The 22,823-nt window shown below is 38.0% G+C and overlaps 1 protein-coding gene across 1 annotated transcript in view; it reads right to left on the minus strand.

Annotated features, from left to right (window-relative positions):
* Positions 1-5,092: 5,092 nt before the first annotated feature.
* The window catches only part of C3HXorf38 (chromosome 3 CXorf38 homolog), a 48,451-nt gene continuing 30,720 nt past the window's right edge, over positions 5,093-22,823 (minus strand). Inside the window, exons 4-7 of the mRNA XM_053706479.1 lie at positions 11,781-11,930; positions 11,065-11,259; positions 10,874-10,982; positions 5,093-6,922 (exon numbers count right to left, since the gene is read on the minus strand). Coding sequence (XP_053562454.1) covers positions 6,906-6,922; positions 10,874-10,982; positions 11,065-11,259; positions 11,781-11,930 — 471 coding nt within the window. The 3' untranslated portion in view covers positions 5,093-6,905. The remainder of the gene's footprint in view (positions 6,923-10,873; positions 10,983-11,064; positions 11,260-11,780; positions 11,931-22,823) is intronic.

Consider the following 22,823-nt stretch of genomic DNA (forward strand, 5'->3'; position numbering starts at 1 on the left):
AAAATGTTTTGGAAAACGCAGTGAGGATTGTACCCCACAAGTTCCCAATTGTTTCAAAGCCACCACTGCCCTACTGAAGAGACTGACATGGGCTAAGGCTAGACCCTTTAGAAAGATCAGAGCAAACCTACTCTGCTTTTAAAATAACGAAATCTTGATTATAGATCAGATAGCAAAACTTCACCTCCTCCTTGCACCACAGGCAAAAAAAACGACTGGGGATTATGGGTAAGGGAAGTGACATATATAGCAGCTTTGCTGTGGTGCTCTTTGTCTCCTCCTGCTGGCCAGGAGTGATATTCCCACTAGTAATTGATGATTCAGTGGACTCACCATATCTTAGGAAAGAAAACAGATGGAGGTAACGTTAAGCTGAGGGGTAATGGGAGTTGATTTTTACTTTTAAAAAAGCTTATCAAACTTTGCCAATATGTGTTGTCTTCACTGCAGTGACTTAAATGCAGTGAATAATAATGTTCAGTGTCCCTTTAAAGGGTCAGGAAACCCTACAAATTTCTTTCATGATGTGGATAGAACATAAAATTTTGAACAAGTTTCCAATTTACTTCTGTAATCAAATTTCCTGCATTATCTTGTTATGCTTTACTGAAGGAACAGCATTGCACTGAACACCTCTAGTTAGCCAATCACAAGAGACAAATGTGTGCAGGCACCAATCAGCAACTAGCTACCACTAGTGTAGAATATGTACATATTCTTTTTCAACAAGGGATACCACGAGCACGAAGCCCATTTGAAAAAATAAAATGTGAATTTCAAAGTGTCTTAAAATTACATGCTCTATCTGAATCATGCAAGTTTAATTTTTACTTTCCTATGCCTTTAATCAAAACTTCCCAAATGGTATCAAGGAGATACAGGCCATCAAACTGAAATAAATATACAACTTCCTAACACTTGGGGAGCTGCAGATAAATATTTTAGCTGCATTAAGGGCCACATACAAATGTAAGACTATTTAACAAATAAACAATATATTTACTAAAAACAACCAGTGGGCACAGGTTGTGGTCACCATAAAAGGATACATTTTAAGTTCCAATTTTCCTCAGGTCAAATAAACTATGAAACACATTGTTAGTACTGCTTTTCCTGGGAGCCACAAATACTAGTGAAGAGGGCCAAAACTGATAAAACTGAAAACCTCCTTCCAAGAATAGATATAGAAACAAACAATGTATCCATTTCATACAGGTTTAATACATCCCCTTTAAAATCTAATAGCAATAAAACAGCATTAAGAAGTTTTTCTAGTTCTTCCTCAAAAACATAGAAGACGAGCAATCAGAGGAAATTTAGCCCTCTTTGTCATACCTCACATCTGTGGTTGTCAATACTTTTGGGTTTTTGGGCACCACCATGTTGTCGCATCATTCCATTTTGATTTAACTGTTCTCCAGGTCACTTTTTGTAGTGATTGAAGCTTTGCATCCTAATTGGCTGGCAATCCATGTGACCATTTTGATCCTTTTTTGAAGCAATTAATTGCAAAGCTGTGGTCCTCTGGTTAACAAACTGTGCCTGCTATTTTCGTGTTTCCTCCTCCTGCCTATTTTCTCTGGGCCATTTGCCTATTGCGGACCCATGCTTGTCCGACTATTTTCTTTCTACTGTTTCTGATTGACCTCCCGTTGCTTACTCCAGCCCGTACTTAACACACTCTGTTTTTTTACTAAATCATGTGTGTGACCTAGGCCTTGCTGAACATTCTACTGGAATGTCCCACTTATTAATTGCTTCAGTCATTCTAGCTCTCGTTATCATTACTGATGGGTCATTTCCTGAGACTGAATCATGAGACACTGGTTGGTTGATTCTATCTTCCCTCCACAGCAACTGGGTACACTTCCAGAGTGATTGCTGTGAAATTGGTTGAGGATGATTCTGAATCTGATAGAAGCTCCGTATTTACAAGTATGTTTGGCATTAAGAGAGACATAAAACACAAACTTGTCTGCTACTGATTTCATGTGTTATCCCCAGGGGAACTGGGGATCTAGGAGTGTACACTACACTCAGTCAAACTGCATATAATGTTTATGTATAGCAAACACAAATTGGAAAGTAGGTTAGTGCCCTCATAAATGTTTTAGATATTTGTTTCATCTTGAAATATTTTAACATTAAACATTAATGACAACACAATTTGTCTTATTAGTGCTGTATATCTTTAAAAAAATTTTTTAAAAAATAGAAAAGTTGTAGAACATTCACAAAAAAAACCTTATCTAGTGGTATTAATAAATCATTGAAACCACAAGTAATTCAGTCCATTGCTATCTTAAAGGGACAGTCTACAACAGAACTTTTATTGTTTTAAAAGATAATCCTTTTATTACTCATTCCCTAGTTTTGCATAACCAGCACATTTATATTAATACACTTGTTACCTCTGTAATTACCTTGTATCTAAGCCTCTGCAAACTGCCCCCTTACTTCAGTTCTTTTGGCAGACTTGCATTTTAGCCAATCAGTGCTGGCTCCTAGGAACTCCACATGCATGAGCACAGTGTTATCTATAGGAAACACATTAACTAACACCCTCTAGTGTTGAAAAACTGTCAAATGCATTTAGAAAAGAGGCAGCCTTCAAGGTCTAAGAAATTTGCATATGAACCTCCTAGGTTTAGCTTTCAACTAAGAATACCAAGAGAACAAAGCAAAATTGGTGCTAAAAATAAAATAGAAAATTATTTAAAAATGACATGCCCTGACTTCCGGTAGGCGGCAATCCAAGATGGCCACGGGCTCCTAAAGCTCCGTCTAGCTTGGAGTCAAAGTGGCTATAGAATTTGCCATCCTCTTCTCCCTTGACAGTGAAGGAACTCTTTGGGATCAAGGCATACCACCCCTTGGCCACCGAGAAGGAAAAATAAGCCGTTTGGCACATTGGTGGGAACACTGCCACCATGCTTCCCCAAGCTACCCCTGATTATGGGATAAAAGAAACAAAAATGGAGCTCCCTAACGATACGGATTGCTGCACTGACCTTTTCATCTTGGCGGAATTGAAATCTGTACTCTTGCCTAAGTTGGACCGCTTGCTGTTTTCCTGCCGGGACTTGTGTGCGATTGTCAGCGCACAGAAGCAACCAGACCGGCAAAAAACACCCTCCTGCAACACTGTCTCTCCGGAGACAGAAGCTGAGCCTATATTGATCCTGACACCAGGGGTACATCATGTTGCCCCTGAACTCTCGTGGGGGAGTGAGATGGCGGTAGTAACGGAGCCCAAGACTTATATCCACAGTGAGGCCACCTGGCCGAAGAAGATATTAGAGGCGGGATCACAGGCATCGTCCCTATCACACTCGGTGAGATACCTAGATTGTGGACCGAGCCGACTTAGTCACTCTGCTCATAGAGCCCTTGACAACTCTACATGGGGCACTAACGAAACTGACATGAACCGGCCTCTGGCTGCCCACACGACCCGCTCGACTGAAGCACAGCATGACAGTGGCCATCCCTCACGCAAAAGCGCCTCTATCCTGATCTATGGCTCTATCACATCTGAAGCACTAGCTGCCCTATGTTGTTATGCATACTTGAGAGACTGCTGGGGGAGACATTCAGGGGTCGGTTCGCCCACCGGTGTTGGGTGAATTTGTTTATGGGACTATGCTCTGCTGGGGCACTGCCAGGGAATCTACACAATATGGCTCTGGTGTAATAGTGCCACAGTGACAAGCATTGGTTAGTATCGCACCGGATAGGAAACATTATGCACTACAAAACGTGTGTGACTTTTGCTCCTGCATGCACGGAGCCTTTATGTTTCCCTCCTGCTCATTTTCTGACATAGTTATTCTGGAGTTGTTTATTACAGGTTTTAGCCCTGTTGGCTATTATTATTGTTATTTAGAATTAAAAAATCTTGCTTATTTTGCACATCTCATGACGGATTGGTCCTTTCCAACCACCCCTCAACCATTAATCTGCCACTTTACTAATGCCTTGGGAATATTTACTCTGCTGGTGGGATAATTGTACTAAAAAGCTCCCAGATATGTCATTGCTATTCTTTCCTTTATATGTGTCTTTATGGTTGTGTATAAATTTCAACATGATTTGCCTTCACTAGCAACACCCAGCTGCAGTTAATATACTGTGTTACGTAATCTGCGTCAAATTTAAGCCACTTCTGATGCAGCTTTTGTGCCACTTCCTCTTATTTACCTCTCCCATATTTAGATGTGTACGACCTAGGATGACTTGCAAATTGTACATTAGTTAAGGGATGTATTCGACTCTAGTACCACAGCTTTCTACCCGATTATTTAACACTAACATTTGCTGTGTGGCTGCCGGGGACTCTCTGAATAGGATCAGCAGTTATTATTAAATCACACCTATATTAGTAGGGCCCCCTAGACCTCTCCTACAGGATCTCAACCTACAGAATAACGATCAGAATATAGCCCTACTACTGTGCTTAGGTTAAATTAGCATATTAATGACCATATATGTTGGGAACATTTAAGTGGCTTACATCCCTGGGGATACCACTTTTATTATGTTTCTTTTATTATGTAGAGCCAAAAGCTTTCTGCATCTTTCTTGCTGCTGTGACTGTTGTTCACTAACATCTGAACACCTACGATAACTACATGGCTTACGTTAACATGGTTTTATTCAGACTTACCTTCGTTCGTGGAGATGAGATGTAGGGTAGCTAGTTTACCAATTGTAATTTGCTCAGGAAATCATGCTGCCAGCTAATACTATGACCCCTGCAAGGGATACTTGGCTCACATGTGTTTGTGCAACCTGCAATCATATCTAGTATGTTGTGCTGGGCAACATATTCAGGTATACATACTAAGCATATTGAGCTACAGTACTGTTTAGTTTTTTTTTTTCAGTTTAGATTAAAAAGTTATGTAGCCATGCTGAACAGTTCCTATTGTTACAACTTAATCTGCCTTCGTCAGAAACACCCAGTTGCAGTTAATATACTGTGATGAATAACCACATTAAGCCTGAGTTGCCAACTAATAACAAGATCCCTACTAAAAATATTCGACTTACATATGTCTTTGCAAAGTATGGAGTCTCTACAACCTGCAACCATATTTGATTAAATTTATTGTACTGGGCAACATATTCAGGTATACACACTAATCATATTAACCTACAGTTTTGTTTTAGGTTTAGTTTAGTTTAAAAAGTTAAAAATAAGAGAGCGCGGGTAGCAGATAATGAGAAAATCTTGGTGAACTTGTACAGTTGATATTTGCCATGTCTGTCTGGAATGAATTTTCATGTATTCTTTTATTATAACCCAATATATTGCATGTTATGGAAGCCCACTTCATAGTCGTTTACAGACATGAAACAAACCAGTTCATAGGGTTATTTCCCTGTAATCCATGTCTATTATTCTCATTTGTTGCGTATCATTTGATTTCCTTACAATATCCATTGTGTATGTATTAAGTGTGTTCTTACACAATTTCAACTTGCCTGTATGTAAATGTTTACATGTTGTATGCCCAAGCTCTCTTTAATATAATATAAGGTGGTTAGGATTTTGGGGTTTGGGGGGTGGGCTCGGGGACTAGTTGGGGATGAAAATGTAAAATGAGAGGGCTAAACATATGTAGATACCAAAAATGTCAATTGTCATTAGCATCCGGATTATCTTAATTGTCATGTATTGATCTATTGAATCTCTGTTATGTCTTGAATAATATCAACCCTAAGGAGATGATATACCTACTGTATTTGTGGATGTGACCTTCATGATACTGTGTGGAATTGTTGATTATTGTACTCATGTGTTGGCTCTCAATAAAAAGAATTTTTAAAAAAAATGGCATGCCCTATCTAAATCATGTAAGTTTATTTTGGACTAGTCTGTCCCTTTAAGAAGCATAGTATCAAAGTATGCAACCACAGCTCAGTAAGACATACAAGCAGGTGTAATGTGAAAATAAGAATATACAGAGCAAAGGTAGAAAGTGGAAAAATGAAAGCAGACCTTTAAAATGACTATATCTAAGAGTTATTAAAGAATGTTACGTTAAAATCCCTAATATATATTTAAACATAAAACTAAATGTTTTACGAGTATTTATCTATATAAAATATAGTGTACACTTACAGCCAGTGTTACTGTGTCTCATTTTGCGGAGTTCATTGGTGAATGTTATTTGTGTAGAGTTATTCTTTGCTGCTAACACATTTGTGAAGCTTTGTTGCTATTGGTGGGTCTCTGATTCAAGTCAATTTAAAGCAGTTAAAGGGACAGTCTACTTGAAAATGTTTATTGTATTAAAAATGATAGATAATCCCTTTATTATCCATTCCCCAGTTTTGCATGACCAACACTGTAATGTTAATACACGTATTGCCTCTGTTATTACCTGGTATCTAAGCCTCTTATCTCAGAGCTTTTGACAGACGTAGTTTAACCAATCAGTGCTGACTCCTAAATAATTCCACAGGAGTGAGCACAATCTTATCTATATGACACACATGAACTAGCACTGTCTAACTGAAAAATTGTCAAAATGCACTGAGATAAGAGGGGGTTATACTGTTTAAAAAAACAGTTTGAGCCTACCTAAGTTTAGCTTTCAAAAAAGAATACCAAGAGATTAAATTTGATGATCAAAGTAAATTGGAAAGTTGTTTAAAATTGTCACATCCTATCTGAATCATGAAAGTTGAATTTTGACTAAACTGTCCCTTTAAATAGCATTGCTGGCGTTATAATATTGTTCTTATGTTATACCCAGCTATTACAGTATGTCTTACAGAGACAAAGGCTTTTTCTTGGAAACTATGTCCAGCTGGCAGTATTCAACCATATTTTTAAATATACTGCACAGATTTGCAGCAGTGTTTTTCTCTGGAGGCGACTTCTATTCATCCATTTTTCATGGCAAAGAACTTGCTAAAAACAAACAAAATATTAGGCATTAAAATAGCATTTGGTGGGGAAAAAAATCCCAAACTAATAGTTGTCACTAAATAATGAACACATTATATTGTTACAGCTAAATGTTTAAAGGACCACTAAATACAATAGAATTGCATAATTAACAAGTGCATAATAAATAGACAAAGCAATAACACACTCTGAATTTCACAAAAAGCAGTGGATTTTTTTCTGGCAAATGTATTTTTTCTTCTGTCTGCCAGCCCCTTGTACCATGTGACAGACATCAGCCAATTGTAGACTAGTATACGTATATATATTGCGCATGCTCAGTAGGACCTGGTGCCTCAAAAACTGTGCATAAAAAGATTTGATAATGAAAGTAAATTTTTAAAAAATTCTTAAAATTGTGTGCTCTTTCTGAATCATGAAAGTTTAATTTTGACTTGAGTGTTCCTTTAAGCTATAGGATTAAGTAAAATATTTCTAAACAACAAAGGAGAAGGTCAAGTGGAAAAAAAATATAGCTGTAATTATTTTTTTCCCATGTTTATACCTTTTAAAAAAGGATCAGTCTTATCCCATAAAAATGACAGTATTGTGGAAGCTTAGGCACTTGTATGTTTAATGTTAAATTGACATTATCTGTTGGGGTTATATGGTCTACATATTAGTATTGTGAGATGTTAATTGACTGAAGAGGAAATATGGACTTTATCAACACTGTAGTTGTTAGTATGGATGAAGAAGAAAAAAGGAAAAGACGATGACGCAAAGGGAAATATTAAAGGGATATGAAACCCCAATTTTTTCTTTTATGACTCAGATAGAGCATGCGATTTTAAATAACTTTCAAATTTACTTCTTTTTTCAAATTTTCTTCATTCTCTTGGTATCTTTTGTTACAAAGCAGGGATAAATGCTTAGGAGCCGACTCATTTCTGGAGCACTATATGGCATCAGTTTTGCAAGAGCACTAGATAGCAGCACTATTTCCTGCCATTTAGTGCTCCAGATGCCTACACAGAATACTATTGGAACAAGTCAAATTTGATAATAGAAGTACATTTTAAAAATGGTATGCTCTGTATAAACCACAAAAGAACATTTTAGGGTTTCATATCTCTTTAACCACAAACACCATCTAGAGACATTGGTGTTGTCAATATTTGGACTTTGATAATCAACAGTCTACACACTCACTTCTAGTTATAAATAAACCTGCTTTATTGATTTGTAAGATGGACAGGATTGCAGGAAATGGGTCAAAATAAAATACACTGCAAGGTTGATTTACTCCTGATATTTGAACATTTTATTGGGATTGTTTTTAATTTAGCATGTCATGTTGGAGGACATTTATTTCCATAAGAATTTTGTATTTTTTCAGTATATTATTATTATTATTATCAGTTATTTGTAGTGCGCCAACAGATTCCGCAGCACTCTAAACATAGGCGGTATACAAGATAACATTTATAGGGATCAAATGGGTAGAGGGCCCTGCCGAGAGTTGCACTGTTGTAGTCGGCTCTTATGAAGGTGATCTACAAACAGCTGGGCTCATAGGCTTACATGCTTAGGGGATCAAGGGGATAAAAAGGAGGAGAGGTTAGGATATGTTAGTGTAGGTTGTAGGCATCTCTGAACAGTAAAGTCTTTAAGGAGCGCTTGAAGCTTTCAAAACTAGGGGAGAATCTTGTGGAGCGAGGCAGAGAGTTCCACAAGATAGGAGTCAGTCTGGAGAAGTCCTGTAGATGGTAACAAGAGAGGAGGAGAGTAGGAGATCATGAGCAAAGGGGACAGGTGAGAGAGTATCTGGAGACAAGGTCTGAGATATAGGGGGAGCAGTGCAGTTAAGGGCCTTGTATGTTAGAGTGAGAATTTTGTGTTTAATCCTGGAGGAAAGGATGAGAGAGTGGATTAAAATCTTAGTTGTGTCTTGTGTAAGGAAATGTCTAATTTTAGAGATGTTTTTAAGGTGGGCACGCAGGATTTGGCCAAGGACTGAATGTGAGGAGTGAAAGAAAGATCTGAGTCAAGTATGACCCCAGACCCATTATATTGAAAAACAGGGTTTGGCAATTCCACCCCACTGTCAGCAATGCACATAACACTTAGCTTCTTAAATGTCATGCAAAAGACTTCTAAACTATGGGTCTTTCATAAAAAATAACATTAAAAAAACCTTAGCAATATTAAGAACCTTGAATCATGATAGAAAATCTAGGCTTTGCACAACACCTTAAAAGTATTTGATTAATAAAGGAGACATAATGGTTTTTCAATTTTGAATAGAATAATTTTTGTAATATACTTCCATTTGATGAATTCTTCTAGTAAATGTTATTAGTGTTTGAGACGCATGCACACATATGCTGCAAGTGCAACTATCACCAGAATTTAAAGACCATCTTCTTAGGGAGTTGGAGGCAGTGTGTACTGTCAGCAAAGAGTTAGTTTGTGTCACACAAGCCACCACGGTCTCCCTGACAAGGCACAGTGTATGTACTGTGCCTTGAAAAATGAAAACTGCTGCACTTTGATATGCATAATAAATACAATAATAAATAGTGAGTGTTATGTAGCATTAAAATGACTTCAAAAGTTAAACATTCATAATTCATAATTCATAAATACAATTAAAAAAAAAATTCAATTTACTTCTCTTATAATGTTTATCTTTTTGTCATGGCACTCTTTGTTAAAATGTGGCACCTTTCCATGACAGCATACCTAGATAGGTTCAGGAGCAGTCATGTATCTTAAAGGGACACTAACGTCTAAAGTTAAAATTTTCATTATTCAGATAGATCAGGCAATTTAAATTCATGTCCTTCATAATATACGTGCACAGTTTTTTTATATGTACATTTTCTGAGGCACTTGCTCCTACAGAGCAGGTGCAGAAATTCTGCGTATATGCATATGAGCCTGTGATTTGCTAATGGCTGTAACATGATACAGGGCAAGGAAAATTGAAGGAAACATCTGTCAAAAAATCTACTATTTATTTCAAATTCAGAATAAGCTCTATATTTGTATTATGCATTTATATGTTGTTTAATTTTACTGCATTTAACTGTCCTTTAAGCTCTATATGGCAACAGTTTTGCAACAATTTTCTTAACAACATTAAATATAGAGTTTAAGAAACATGCACACTGCTGCGCTTACCTCAGTAAGCCCTCATGGAAAAGAGCTACTTTTCAAACAAAAATACCCAGAGAAAGAGGTAAATTTGATAATGGAAGTAAAAATGGAAAATATTTTTGTTGTAAGCTTTAATGATTTTTGTTGCCTTAGTTTATCAGTGCCAATGTTAAATTGAATGTGGATAAAACTATGTTTGCAGTGGGACAAATGTGCCAAATTTATCACAGATTATGGAATATAGAATGGCTGTAACAACAAAGTATTAAAAATCTCTTAACAGACTGCATTTCAATAATATGGGGAAACATCTATGGTTACCCAAGAATACTAAACTTAACTAAGCAATGTAAAAAATAATCCAGGCCTTCTTGCACATTAGAAAATAAATTCAAAAAGAAAATGCTCTTTAGTTCCTTTGCAGGAGTTAAAAGCACAGCAAGATCAGCAATACACAAATGAGATCTAGCTAAATACATCTGGTGAGTCAATGACAAAAGGCAATGTATGTAGCCACCAATCACAAGCTATCTCCCAGTAGTGCATTGCTATAGCTGGGGATATGTACATATGCTTTTCAACAAACTATACAAAGAGAACAAAGTAAAAATGATGATAAGTCACTTTACAAAAGTCTGATTTTAATTAGAAAACTTTGTCTTGAAATTGCATGTTCTATTTGACTTTAATGCCCCTGTAAATGAAACAACGTTGCTTAGCTTATACTGCCTCGTGTATACAAAGAATATTTATTATGGTTGACTAAAGTAAATCTAATAAAAAAAAAACTAAAAAAAAACGACAAAGACCCACCTTCCTGTTGATTAGGTTTCCTCAGCAACAGTTCAAGCCTATCCATGTCTTCTTGCAGATCTTCATGGTCAGTTATAACCGTCTTCAGTTTATGCACACCATCCAGATCCTGGTATTAGAATAAATAATTAAAGCAATCTATCATAGCAGTTTCCATTACCCATGGTTTATTACAATAGATTAATACCCACATCCTCAGACAATGCTTCATCTTCTTCCAGTTGTAGATACCGCTCTTCAAGCAATTGTTGAATAAGTTGCTTCTCAGTATTGTATATTAATGTTAACGAAAATTCCTCAGCTAATACTTCGTTGTCACCCATTAATACAGGGCCATCAACTTCATATCGACAGAAGCTTTCAGTAGTCCAGTCTGAATGCAGTACCTACATGGACATTTAAGAGAACATGAAACACAAGTGATTCAGATAGATTAAAAAAAAACTTTCCAATTTACTTCTATTATCAATTTTGCTTCATTCTCTTTACCAATAAAAAAAAAGTATATTTGTGCAGCCACCAATCAGAATCTAGCACCTAAGCCTACTTAGGTATGTTTTTCAACAAAGGATACCAGGAGAACAAAGCAAATTAGATAACAAAAGTAAATACAAAAGTTGTTTAAGTGGAGTGATCAAAGAAGAACATTGTAAAATCTCTAAAAATGTCATGCTTTTTCTGATCCATGATAGTTTCATTTCAACTTTCATGCCCCTTTAATAATTATAAGCTACATAGCACTTGTAATACAAAATAAAGAATGAGACTCTAAAATATATGCAACAAATATATTTTATTTTACGTTTTCAAAATGTTTTTTCAGTCAGAATCATTTTAGCTATCTATAGTTAAAGAAAATACCCTTTTAAGGCATTTTATAGTTAACACAAACACGCTGTCTTCTTACCTGTTTTATCTTACTACCTTCCTCTTTAAGACCTGGAACATGTCTGAACTCTGAAATAAAGTTATTTATTGTCGTTCCAAAATCTTTCAGCCAGGAAGATGACAGCTCCATGTCAGAAGAGTGCATTAGGTCATTTCGACACTTTATAACCTATGAAAAGAATAGAGACGGAAACAACTTATTTTATTAAAATGGATTTACAAAATGCATGACCATTAGCCAGGAAAATTGTATTACTTTTAAAGCACAGTAACAATTGTGATAAAGTCAGAAGCATTTTAAAAAGGACATTAAAAACATAATTTATTCTTACCTGATCAATGTATTTCTTTCTTGACACAGTGAGTCCACGGATCATCTTAATTACTATTGGGAATATCACTCCTGACCAGCAGGAGGAGGCAAAGAGCACCACAGCAAAAGGTGTTAAATACCACTCCCCCTACCCACAATCCCCAGTCATTCGACCAAAGGGAAAGGAGAAAGGAAGTAATCTAAGGTGCCTGAAGTTTATAGAAAAGCAAACTGTCTGAAAAACAGGGCGGGCCGTGGACTCACCGTGTCAAGAAATAAATACATTTATCAGGTAAGAATAAATTATGTTTTCTTTCTAATGACACAGTGAGTCCACGGATCATCTTAATTACTGTTGGGAACCAATACCCAAGCTAGAGGACACGGATGATAAGGGAGGGACAAGACAGTTAACCTAAACAGGATTACTGTTGGGAACCAATACCCAAGCTAGAGGACACGGATGATAAGGGAGGGACAAGACAGTTAACCTAAACAGAAGGCACCACTGCTTGAAGAACCTTTCTCCCAAAAGAAGCCTCTGCTGAAGCAAAATTATAAAATTTGCAAAATTTAGAAAAAGTAAGAAAAATGACCAAGTCGCAGCCTTGCAAAGCAGATCTACAGAACCTCAATTTTTGAAAGCCCAAGAAGATGAAACAGTCCTCATGGAATGAGCCGTGATTCTCTCAGAAGGCTGCTGACCAGCAGTCTCATATGCCAAGCGAATAACACTCCTCAACCAACAAGAAAGAAGTAGCGTAGCTTTCTTACCCTTACGCTTCCCAGAAAAAACAACAAATAAAGAAGAAGACTGGCGAAAATTCTTAGTCCCCTGCAAATAATATTTCAATGCACGAACCACATCCAGGTTGTGCAACAAATACTCCTTATGAGAAGAAGGATTAGGACACAAAGGAGGAACAACAATCTCTTGAATGCATAGGTTCAAACTGAGACTGTTGAAGGACTCTAAGAACCAAATTAAGACTCCAAGGTGAAGTAGTAGGCTTAAACACAGGTCAAATTCTAACCAAGGCCTGAAAAAAAGAATGAACATCTAGCACATCCGCCAGGTGCTTGTGCAATGAAATAGATAAAGCAGAAATTTGACCCTTCAGGGTACTAGCAAATAAATCTTTCTCCAAACCCTCCTGGAGAAAAATCCTAGTCACAGGCTTACGAGCCTGAATCATAGTCTAACCACGCTTAGAAAGAATCAAGCGTTCAATCTCCAAGCAGTCAGTTTCAGAGAAACGAGATTTGGATGAAGGAAGGGACCCTGCAGAAGAAGGTCCTTCCTTAATGGAAGACGCCAAGGTGGAAAAGAAGACACCAGATCTGCAAACCAGATTCTGCGAGGTCACGCCGGAGCAATGAGAATCACCAATGCCCTCTCTTGTTTGACCGAGCAATGACCCGAGGAAGAAGAGCAAACGGAGGGAACACATATGCCAGACTGAAAGTCCAAGGAACTGCCAGAGCATCTATCAGAACAGCCTGAGGATCCTTTGACCTCGACCCGTACCTCGGGAGCTTGGCATTCTGACAAGATGCCATGGGATCCAACTCCGGCTGCCCCCAACTGAGAATCAAGCTGGAAAATACCTCTGGATGAAGTTCCCACTCCCCCGGATGAAAAGTCTGTCTACTCAGAAAATCTGCTTCCCAATTGTCCACCCCTGGAATGTGGATAGCAGACAGACAACAGTTGTGAATCTCCGCCCGCTGAATAATCTTGGCTACCTCTGTCATGGCCAAGGAACTCAGAGTTCCTCCCTGATGATTGATGTAAGCCACTGACGTTATGTTGTCTGACTGAAACCTGATAAATTGGGTTGAAGCTAGCTGAGGCCAGGCTAGAACAGCATTGAAAATTGTTCTCAGTTCCAAAACATTTATTGGAAGAACCGACTCCTCCCGAGTCCATAGACCCTGAGCCTTTAATGAACCCCAGACAGCACCCCAGCCCAGCAAACTGGCATCTGTGGTTACAATCACACAGACAGATCTGTGAAAGCAAGTTCCCTGAGAGAGAAGATCCTGAGACAACCACCATGGAAGAGAATCTCTGGACATCTGATCTAGAACAATCTTTGGAGATTGCAGAGGTCTGAGATGGAAACGAGCAAATGGAATGATGTCCATGACTGAAACCATCAGACCAATAACCTCCATGCACTGAGCCACTGACGGCTGAGGAAGGGACTGAAGAGCAAGACACGTAGTGAAAATCTTTGACTTTCTTGCTTCTGTCAGAAAAATGTTCATCTCTAGAGAATCTATAATGGTCCCCAAAAATACCACTCTTGTAGCCGGAATTAAGGAACTTTTTCCTAAATTCACCTTCCAACCGTGGGAGCGCAGAAAAGACAACAACAACTCTGTGTGGGATTTATAGAGCAAAGGCGTGGAGATACAAAAGAGATCCCCACTAAGTATGCGAGAATAGCACTCACTGTCCTGACTCAAAGAGGCGGAATACAATTACCTAAATTAAAACATAACTTTTAATAAGTGATAAATAAAAAGGGTTTCGACAAAAATTTAAAACCTAGGATTGAGTGGTCATAGATAAGTTACCTTAATATAATTAATTAAATGGGCCTCTGTGGTATGATAGCCAGAATAGTTATTAAAAGGGACACTGAACCCATATTTGTTCATTTGTAATTCTGAAAGAGCATGCAATTTTACTCAACTTTCTAATTTACTCCTATTATCAATTTATCTTGGTTCTCTTGCTATCTTTTTTGGAAAAAAAGCTTTATTTTGGTTTCAGTACTCTGGACAGCACTTTTTTATTGGTGGATGAATTTATCCACTAATCAGCAAGGACAACTCAGGTTGTTCAACAAAAATGGGCCGGCAACTAAATTTACATTCTTGCATTTCAAATAATGATACCAAGAGAATGAAGATAATTTGCTAATAGGAGTAAATTCGAAATTTGATTGAAATTTCATGCTCAATCTGAATCACGGAATTACATTTTTGGCTACAGTGTCCCTTTAAGGTAATAACATACGCATATTTTCTTGTGGTATTTGAGGTATAATGGGTATATGTTAGTTGGGTTATATCTAGCTCATAAAATATGATAGGGGTAATTAAATTTTAATACCCTGGTGGTATATACCATCTAAAAGATAGAGAGTGGAGTACACCTAGAGGGACTGCCAGAATCAGTATGAGCTATTTACAGTCAGAATGAATCTTAACATAATGTATCTAGAGTCACCAAAGGGTAAGTTTATGAAGTATTACCAGATAGTGGATATGTAATGCTTGAACACATGTGTGTATATATTTATTGTTATTTGTTATTGTGTGCTGTTTATTGCATCAGCAATAGTTATAGTCCCAAGTGATTTTGTGTATTCACTTATTAATTGTACACCTGTGATAACTGGGTTAGTAATCTACCAATTCCAGTATGGGGCTGTAGAGTATAAGCACTATTATAGATTATAATCCACTGGCATATGTAATCTATTAAACTGCATTACTGTGTTGAAATGGTATAAAGGATAATTGAAGAACCCATTGTGAATACGATACTGGTGACCTTACTCTGCATTATACCTACCTGACGCTACAAAGGGTTTCCATATAACTAAATAATTTGATCCAAGTAATTACCTCTGATACGTAGTGACAATTTACTACAAGTCAAACACGCTGTTGCGATACAAAATGTGATATTTAAGACATAGATCTCTGTTAACTTGGGTAACCAATATTAACAAGAAATATGAGGGAGGACTGTGGCTGATGTATTATCAATAATAAAACTAACGTGTTCAAGCACCTCATATTTTCTATCCTTCAATTATCCTTTATACCATTTCAACACAGTAATGCAGTTTAATAGATTACATATGCCAATGGATTATAATCTATAATAGTGCTTATACTCTACAGCCCCATACTGGAATTGGTAGATTACTAACCCAGTTATCACAGGTGTACAATTAATAAGTGAATACACAAAATCACTTGGGACTATAACTATTGCTGATGCAATAAACAGCACACAATAACAAATAACAATAAATATATACGCACATGTGTTCAAGCATTACATATCCACTATCTGGTAATACTTCATAAACTTACCCTTTGGTGACTCTAGATACATTATGTTAATATTCATTCTGACTGTAAATAGCTCATACTGATTCTGGCAGTCCCTCTAGGTGTACTCCACTCTCTATCTTTTAGATGGTATACACCACCAGGGTATTCAAATTTAATTACCCCTATCATATTTTATCAGTTAGATATAACCCAACTAACATATATCCATTATACCTCAAATAACACAAGAAAATATGCATATGTTATTACCTTAATAACTATTCTGGCTATCATACCACAGAGGCCCATTTAATTAATTATATTAAAGGGACACTAAACCCACATTTTTTCTTTCATGATTCAGATAGAGAATACCATTTTAACCCCTTAATGACCACAGCACTTTTCCATTTTCTGTCCATTTGGGACCAAGGCTATTTTTACATTTTTGCAGTGTTTGTGTTTAGCTGTAATTTTCCTCTTACTCTTTTACTGTACCCACACATATTATATACCGTTTTTCTCGCCATTAAATGGACTTTCTAAAGATACCATTATTTTCATCATATCTTATTATTTACTATAAAAGAAAATATAAAATATGAGGAAAAAATGGAAAAAAACACACTTTTTCTAACTTTGTCCCCCAAAATCTGTTACACATCTACAACCACCAAAAAACACCCATGCTAAATAATTTCTAAATTTTGTCCTGAGTTTAGAAATACCCAATGTTTGCACGTTCTTTACTTTTTTTGCAAGTTATAGGGCCATAAATACAAGTAGCACTTTGCTATTTCCAAACCACTTTTTTTCAAAATGAGCGCTAGTTACATTGGAACCCTGATATCTGTCAGGAATACCTGAATATCCCTTGACATGTATATATTTTTTTTTAGAAGACATCCCAAAGTATTGATCTAGGCCCATTTTGGTATATTTCATGCCACCATTTCACCGCCAAATGCGATCAAATAAAAAAAATTGTTCACTTTTTCACAAATTTTTTCACAAACTTTAGGATTCTCACTGAAATTATTTACAAACAGCTTGTGCAATTATGGCATAAATGGTTGTAAATTTTTCTCTGGAATCCCCTTTGTTCAGAAATAGCAGACATATATGGCTTTGACGTTGCTTTTTGGTAATTAGAAGGCCGCTAAATGCCACTGCGCACCATGCATGTATTATGCACAGCAGGGAAGGGGTTAATAAGGGAGCATGTAGGGAGCTTTTTGGGGTAATTTTAGCTTTAGTGTAGTGTAGTAGACAACCCAAAGTATTGATCTACGCCCATTTTGGTATATTTCATGCCACCATTTCACCGCCAAATGCGATCAAATAAAGAAAAACGTTAAATTTTTCAAAATTTTAGATTTCTCACTGAAATCATTTACAAACATTTTGTGCAATTATGGCACAAATGGTTGTAAATGCTTCTCTGGGGTCTCCTTTGTTCAAAAATAGCAGACATATATGGATTTGGTGTTGCTTTTTGGTAATTAGAAGGCCGCTAAATGCCACTGCGCACAACACGTGAATTATGCCCAGCAATGAAGGGGTTAATTAGGTAGCTTGTATGGAGTTTGCAGGGTTAATTTTAGCTTTAGTGTAGAGATCAGCTTCCCACCTGACACATCAGACCCCCTGATCCCTCCCAAAGAGCTCTCTTTCCTCCCCCACCCCAAAAATTGTCCCCGCCATCTTAAGTACTGGCAGAAAGTCTGCCAGTACTAAAATAAAAGGTATCCTTTTTTTATATATAGCATATTTACATATGCTGCTGTGTAAGATTCCCCCCTTAGCCCCCAACCTCCCTGATCCCCCCCAATACAGCTCTCTAACCCTCCCCCTCTGCCTTATTGGGGGCCATCTTGGGTACTGGCAGCTGTCTGCCAGTACCCAATTTGCATGTAAAAATGTCTATTTTATTTTTATTTTTGTTTTTTCTGCAGTGTAGCTTCCCCCCCCCCCCCAAGACTAATCCCCCACCCCCTCCCAGATCCCTTAGATTACTTTATTCAGGGATTTTATCCCTCCTTTCTCCCCATAATAAAAAAACCCTTTCTGTAGTGTAAGTGGTTCCCACCCGCTCCCTCCCCGTGCACGCGCCCGCCCACCACCCCCCGTGCACGCGCGCGCGCCCGTGCGCGCCCCCGGCGATACCGCCCCCGATCCCGCCCCCCTCTTTTACCAAGAAGCCATCGATGGCCGCCCACCCACCTCCCACTTCAGCTCCCACCCACCAACGAATGCGGCCATCGATGTCCGGTGCAGAGAGGGCCACAGAGTGGCTCTCTCTGCACCGGAGGGGTAAAAAATGTTATTGCAGGATGCCTCAATATCGAGGCATCCTGCAATAACCGGAAAACAGCTGGAAGTGATCAGGATCGCTTCCAGCTGCTTTCCACACTGAGGACGTGCAGGGTACGTTCTCAGGCATTAACTGCCTTTTTTCTGAGGACGTACCCTGCACGTCCTCAGTCGTTAAGGGGTTAAACAACTTTCCAATGTACTTCTCTAATTTGCTTCATTTTTTAGATATCCTTTGTTGAAGAAAGAACAATGCACATGGGAGAGCCAATCACGAGGCATCTATGTGCAGCAACCAATCAGCAGCTACTGAGCCTATCTAGATATGCTTTTCAGCAATGAATATCAAGAGAATGAAGCAAATTAGATAATAGAAATAAATTAGAAAGTTGTTTAAAACTGCATGCTCTTTCTAAAGCATGAAAGAAAATTTTGGGGTTTAATGTCCCTTTAAGGTAACTTATCTATGACCACTCAATCTTAGGTTTTTAATTTTTGTCGAAACCCTTTTTATTTATCACTTATTAAAAGTTATGTTTTCCTTTAGGTAATTTTATTCCGCCTCTTTGAGTCAGGACAGTGAGTGCTATTCTCCTATACTTAGTGGGGATCTATTTTGTATCTCCATGCCTTTGCTCTATAATAAATTTTTGTGCAAAGCACCCCTCCCCTTCAATACCAGTACAACATTCATATTTTTATCTATAATTTACCACTGGGCAAAGACTTGGGAGTTTGTTGGCTTGTAGTGCCATTGCTCCACCCATTTTGCAACTCTGTGTGGGAGTTTGCTAGTTGAAAAGATGGAGCCTGAACTAGAATGTCGTCCAGATAAGGAGCCACTGCAACACCCTTCAATCGAAGCACCGCCAACAATACTCCCAGTACCTTTGAAAAAATTCTGGGAGCTGTTGCCAGACCAAAAGGAAGAGCTACAAACTGAAAATGTTTGTCTAGAAATGCAAATTTTAGGAACCTGTGATGATCCCTGTGAATGGGAATATGCAGATACGCGTCCTTTAGATCCACTGTGGTCATGAACTGACATTCCTGAACCAAAGGAAGAATGGAATGAATAGTTTCTATCTTGAAAAACGGAACCCTGAGAAACTTGTTTACACTCTTGAGATCTAAAATAGGTCTGAAAGTTCCCTCCTTTTTGGGAACGACGAAGAGATTGTAATAAAAACCCAGACCCTGTTCCTGAAAAAAACAGAACCTATCACTCCTATGTTGGAAAGAATCTGAACACAACGTAAGAACGCCTCTCCTTTTATCTGGTTTACAGATAACCTGGAGAGAAGAAACCTGCCTCTGGCAGGAAAATTCTTGAACTCCAGTTTGTAAACCTGGGACACAATATCTACCACCCAGGGATTCTGACCATCTTGAACCCAAGCTTGAGCAAAGAAAGAGAGTCTGCCCCCCACAAGATCCATTCCCAGATCAGGAGCAGACCCTTCATGCTGATTTTGAGTCAGCAACAGGCTTCCTGGACTGCTTCCCCTTATTCCAAGACTGATTTGACTTCCAAGATGGCTTGGACTGTTCCTGCTTGGAGGAAGAAGAGGAAGATTTACCAGAGAAGTTACGAAAGGAACGAAAATTACTCTGCTGACCCTTCTGTTTATTTATTTTATCCCGAGGAAGGGAATGCCTCTTCCCTCCCGTAAGATCAGAAATAATCTCAGCCAAACCTGGCCCAAACAAGGTCTTACCTTTGTAAAGAATAGACAAAAGCTTAGACTTAGAGGACACATCCGCAGACCAGGATTTTAACCATAAAGCTCTGCGAGATAAAATGGCAAAACCAGAAATGTTAGCTCCCAACTTGATGACCTGTAGAGAAGCATCTGCAATAAAAGAATTAGCCAACTTCAAAGCCTTGATTCTATCTTGAATTTCTTCAAGAGGAGTATCTTGCTGAATAGAATCAGACAATGCATCAAACCAATATGCCACCGCACTAGTAACCGTAGCAATACATGCAGTCGTTTGCCATCGATACCCCTGGTGAACATAAATCTTTTTAAGCAAAGCTTCCAACTTCTTATCCATAGGATCTTTAAAGGAACAGCTGTCCTCAATAGGAATAGTGGTCCTCTTGGTGAGAGTGGAAACTGCTCCCTCCACTTTAGGAACCATCTGCCAAGATTCCTTAATAGAATCAGCAATAGGAAACATCTTCCTAAAAATTGGAGAAGGGGAAAAAGGAATCCCAGGCTTCTCCCATTCTCGTGCAATAATATCTGAAACACGATCTGGTATAGGAAAAACTTCCATTGAGAAAGGGACATCAAAAAAACTTATTACGTTTACTAGATTTCTTAGGAATAACCATGACTGATGCCTCAGAGTCATCCAAGGTAGCCAAAACCTCCTTGAATAACAAATGGAGGTGCTCCAGCTTAAACCTAAAAAGGAAACAACCTCAGGTTCAGAAGAAGAATTTGCACTATCAGAATCCGAGATCTCACCCTCAGATGCTACTGAAGTATCTTCCTCCTCAGACTTATGAGAAGAAACACTAGACACAATTGCAACAGAAGCAGAAAACTTATACCTCCTCTTGCGCTTCCCCTGTAACATAGGAAAAGCAGACAAAGTCTCAGATACTGCCGAGGATATATGGGTAGCCATATCCTGCAAGGAAAAAACAACCTGAGACGAAACACAGGGCACTGCAGAAGATTGGGACGTATGAGGAGAATGCTGTGGATTAGCCCGAACAGGAGACTCCTGAACAACATCCGTCCTAGACAATGAAGGCTCAGAATCAAAAAGTCTATCCTTGTAATGTAATGTTCTCTCAATACAAGAGGAACACAAATGGATAGGAGGCTCAACATTAGTATTTAAACATAGAGCACAAGCAACAGCTTGCAGGGCCTCTTGTTCTATATTATTCCAAAGGAAAAACCTTAATCAATAAAAAATTCTAAGTTCAAATTTAGAATTTTAATGAAACAAATAAACGTTACTGTCCCTTTAAATTTTAAACAGACTTTTTTTTTTTTTTTTAAACTAGAAAATCCTTAAATAAACTGCACAATAAATCTTGCAGCAACAATTTTTCACAAAATGAATGCAAAAAGAGACAAACATTATAGTCCCTGAAATTCAGACAGAGACTAAAAAAGAAAATTTATGCTTACCTGATAAATTTATTTCTTTTTAGACACGATGAGTCCACGTATTTCATCCTTACTTGTGGGATATCGCCTCCTGGCCAGCAGGAGGAGGCAAAGAACACCACAGCAGAACTGTATATATAGCTGCTCCCTTCCCTCCCCCTCCAGTCATTCGACCGAAGTTAGGAAGATAAAGGAAAAGCCAAGGTGCAGAGGTGTCTGAAGTTTAACAAAAAAATAATAATAATAACCTGTCTCATAGAACAGGGCGGGCCGTGGACTCATCGTGTCTAAAAAGAAATCAATTTCAGGTAAGCATACATTTTCTTTTCTTTTTAAAAGACACAATGAGTCCACGGATTTCATCCCTACTTGTGGGATACAATACCAAAGCTATAGTACACGGATGAAAAGGGAGGGACAAGACAGGGGACCTAAACGGAAGGCACCACTGCTTGAAGAACTTTCCTCCCAAAAGCAGCCTCAGCAGAGGCAAAAAGTATCAAATTTGGAAAATTTGGAAAAAGTGTGAAGAGACGACCAAGTTGCAGCCTTGCAAATCTGTTCAACAGAAGCATCATTTTTGAATGCCCATGAGGAAGCCACAGCCCTAGTGGAATGAGCCGTAATTCATTCAGGAGGCTGCCGTCCAGCAGTCTCATATGCAAAACGGATGATACTCTTCAGCCAAAAAGAAAGAGAGGTAGCCGTAGCTTTCTGACCCCTACATTTCCTTCAAAAACCAACAAAGAAGACGTTTGTCGAAAATCCTTAGTCGCTTGTAAATAAAACTTTAAAGCACGGACTACGTCTAAATTATGTAACAGACGCTCCTTCTTAGAAGGATTAGGACACAAAGAAGGAAGAACAATCTCCTGATTAATATTCTTTTAGAAAAACAGGTTTAGTACGTAACACCATGAAAAATAAGATAAGGAGAATCAAAATGTAATGCCGAAAGCTCAGATACTCTTCGAGCAGAAGAAATAGCAACCAGAAATAACACTTTCCAAGATAATAACTTAATATCTATGGAATGCATAGGTTCAAAAGGAACCCATTGAAGAACACTAAGAACTAAATTTAAACTCCAAGGAGGAGCAATTGGTCTAAATACAGACCTGATTCAAAAAGATTGTACATCTGAAACATCTGCCAGACGCTTGTGTAACAAAATATATAAAGCAGAAATCTGTCCCTTTAAGGAACACGCTGATAACCCCTT

Source organism: Bombina bombina, chromosome 3 (assembly GCF_027579735.1).
Source record: "Bombina bombina isolate aBomBom1 chromosome 3, aBomBom1.pri, whole genome shotgun sequence".
In the NCBI taxonomy this organism is placed as follows: domain Eukaryota; kingdom Metazoa; phylum Chordata; class Amphibia; order Anura; family Bombinatoridae; genus Bombina; species Bombina bombina.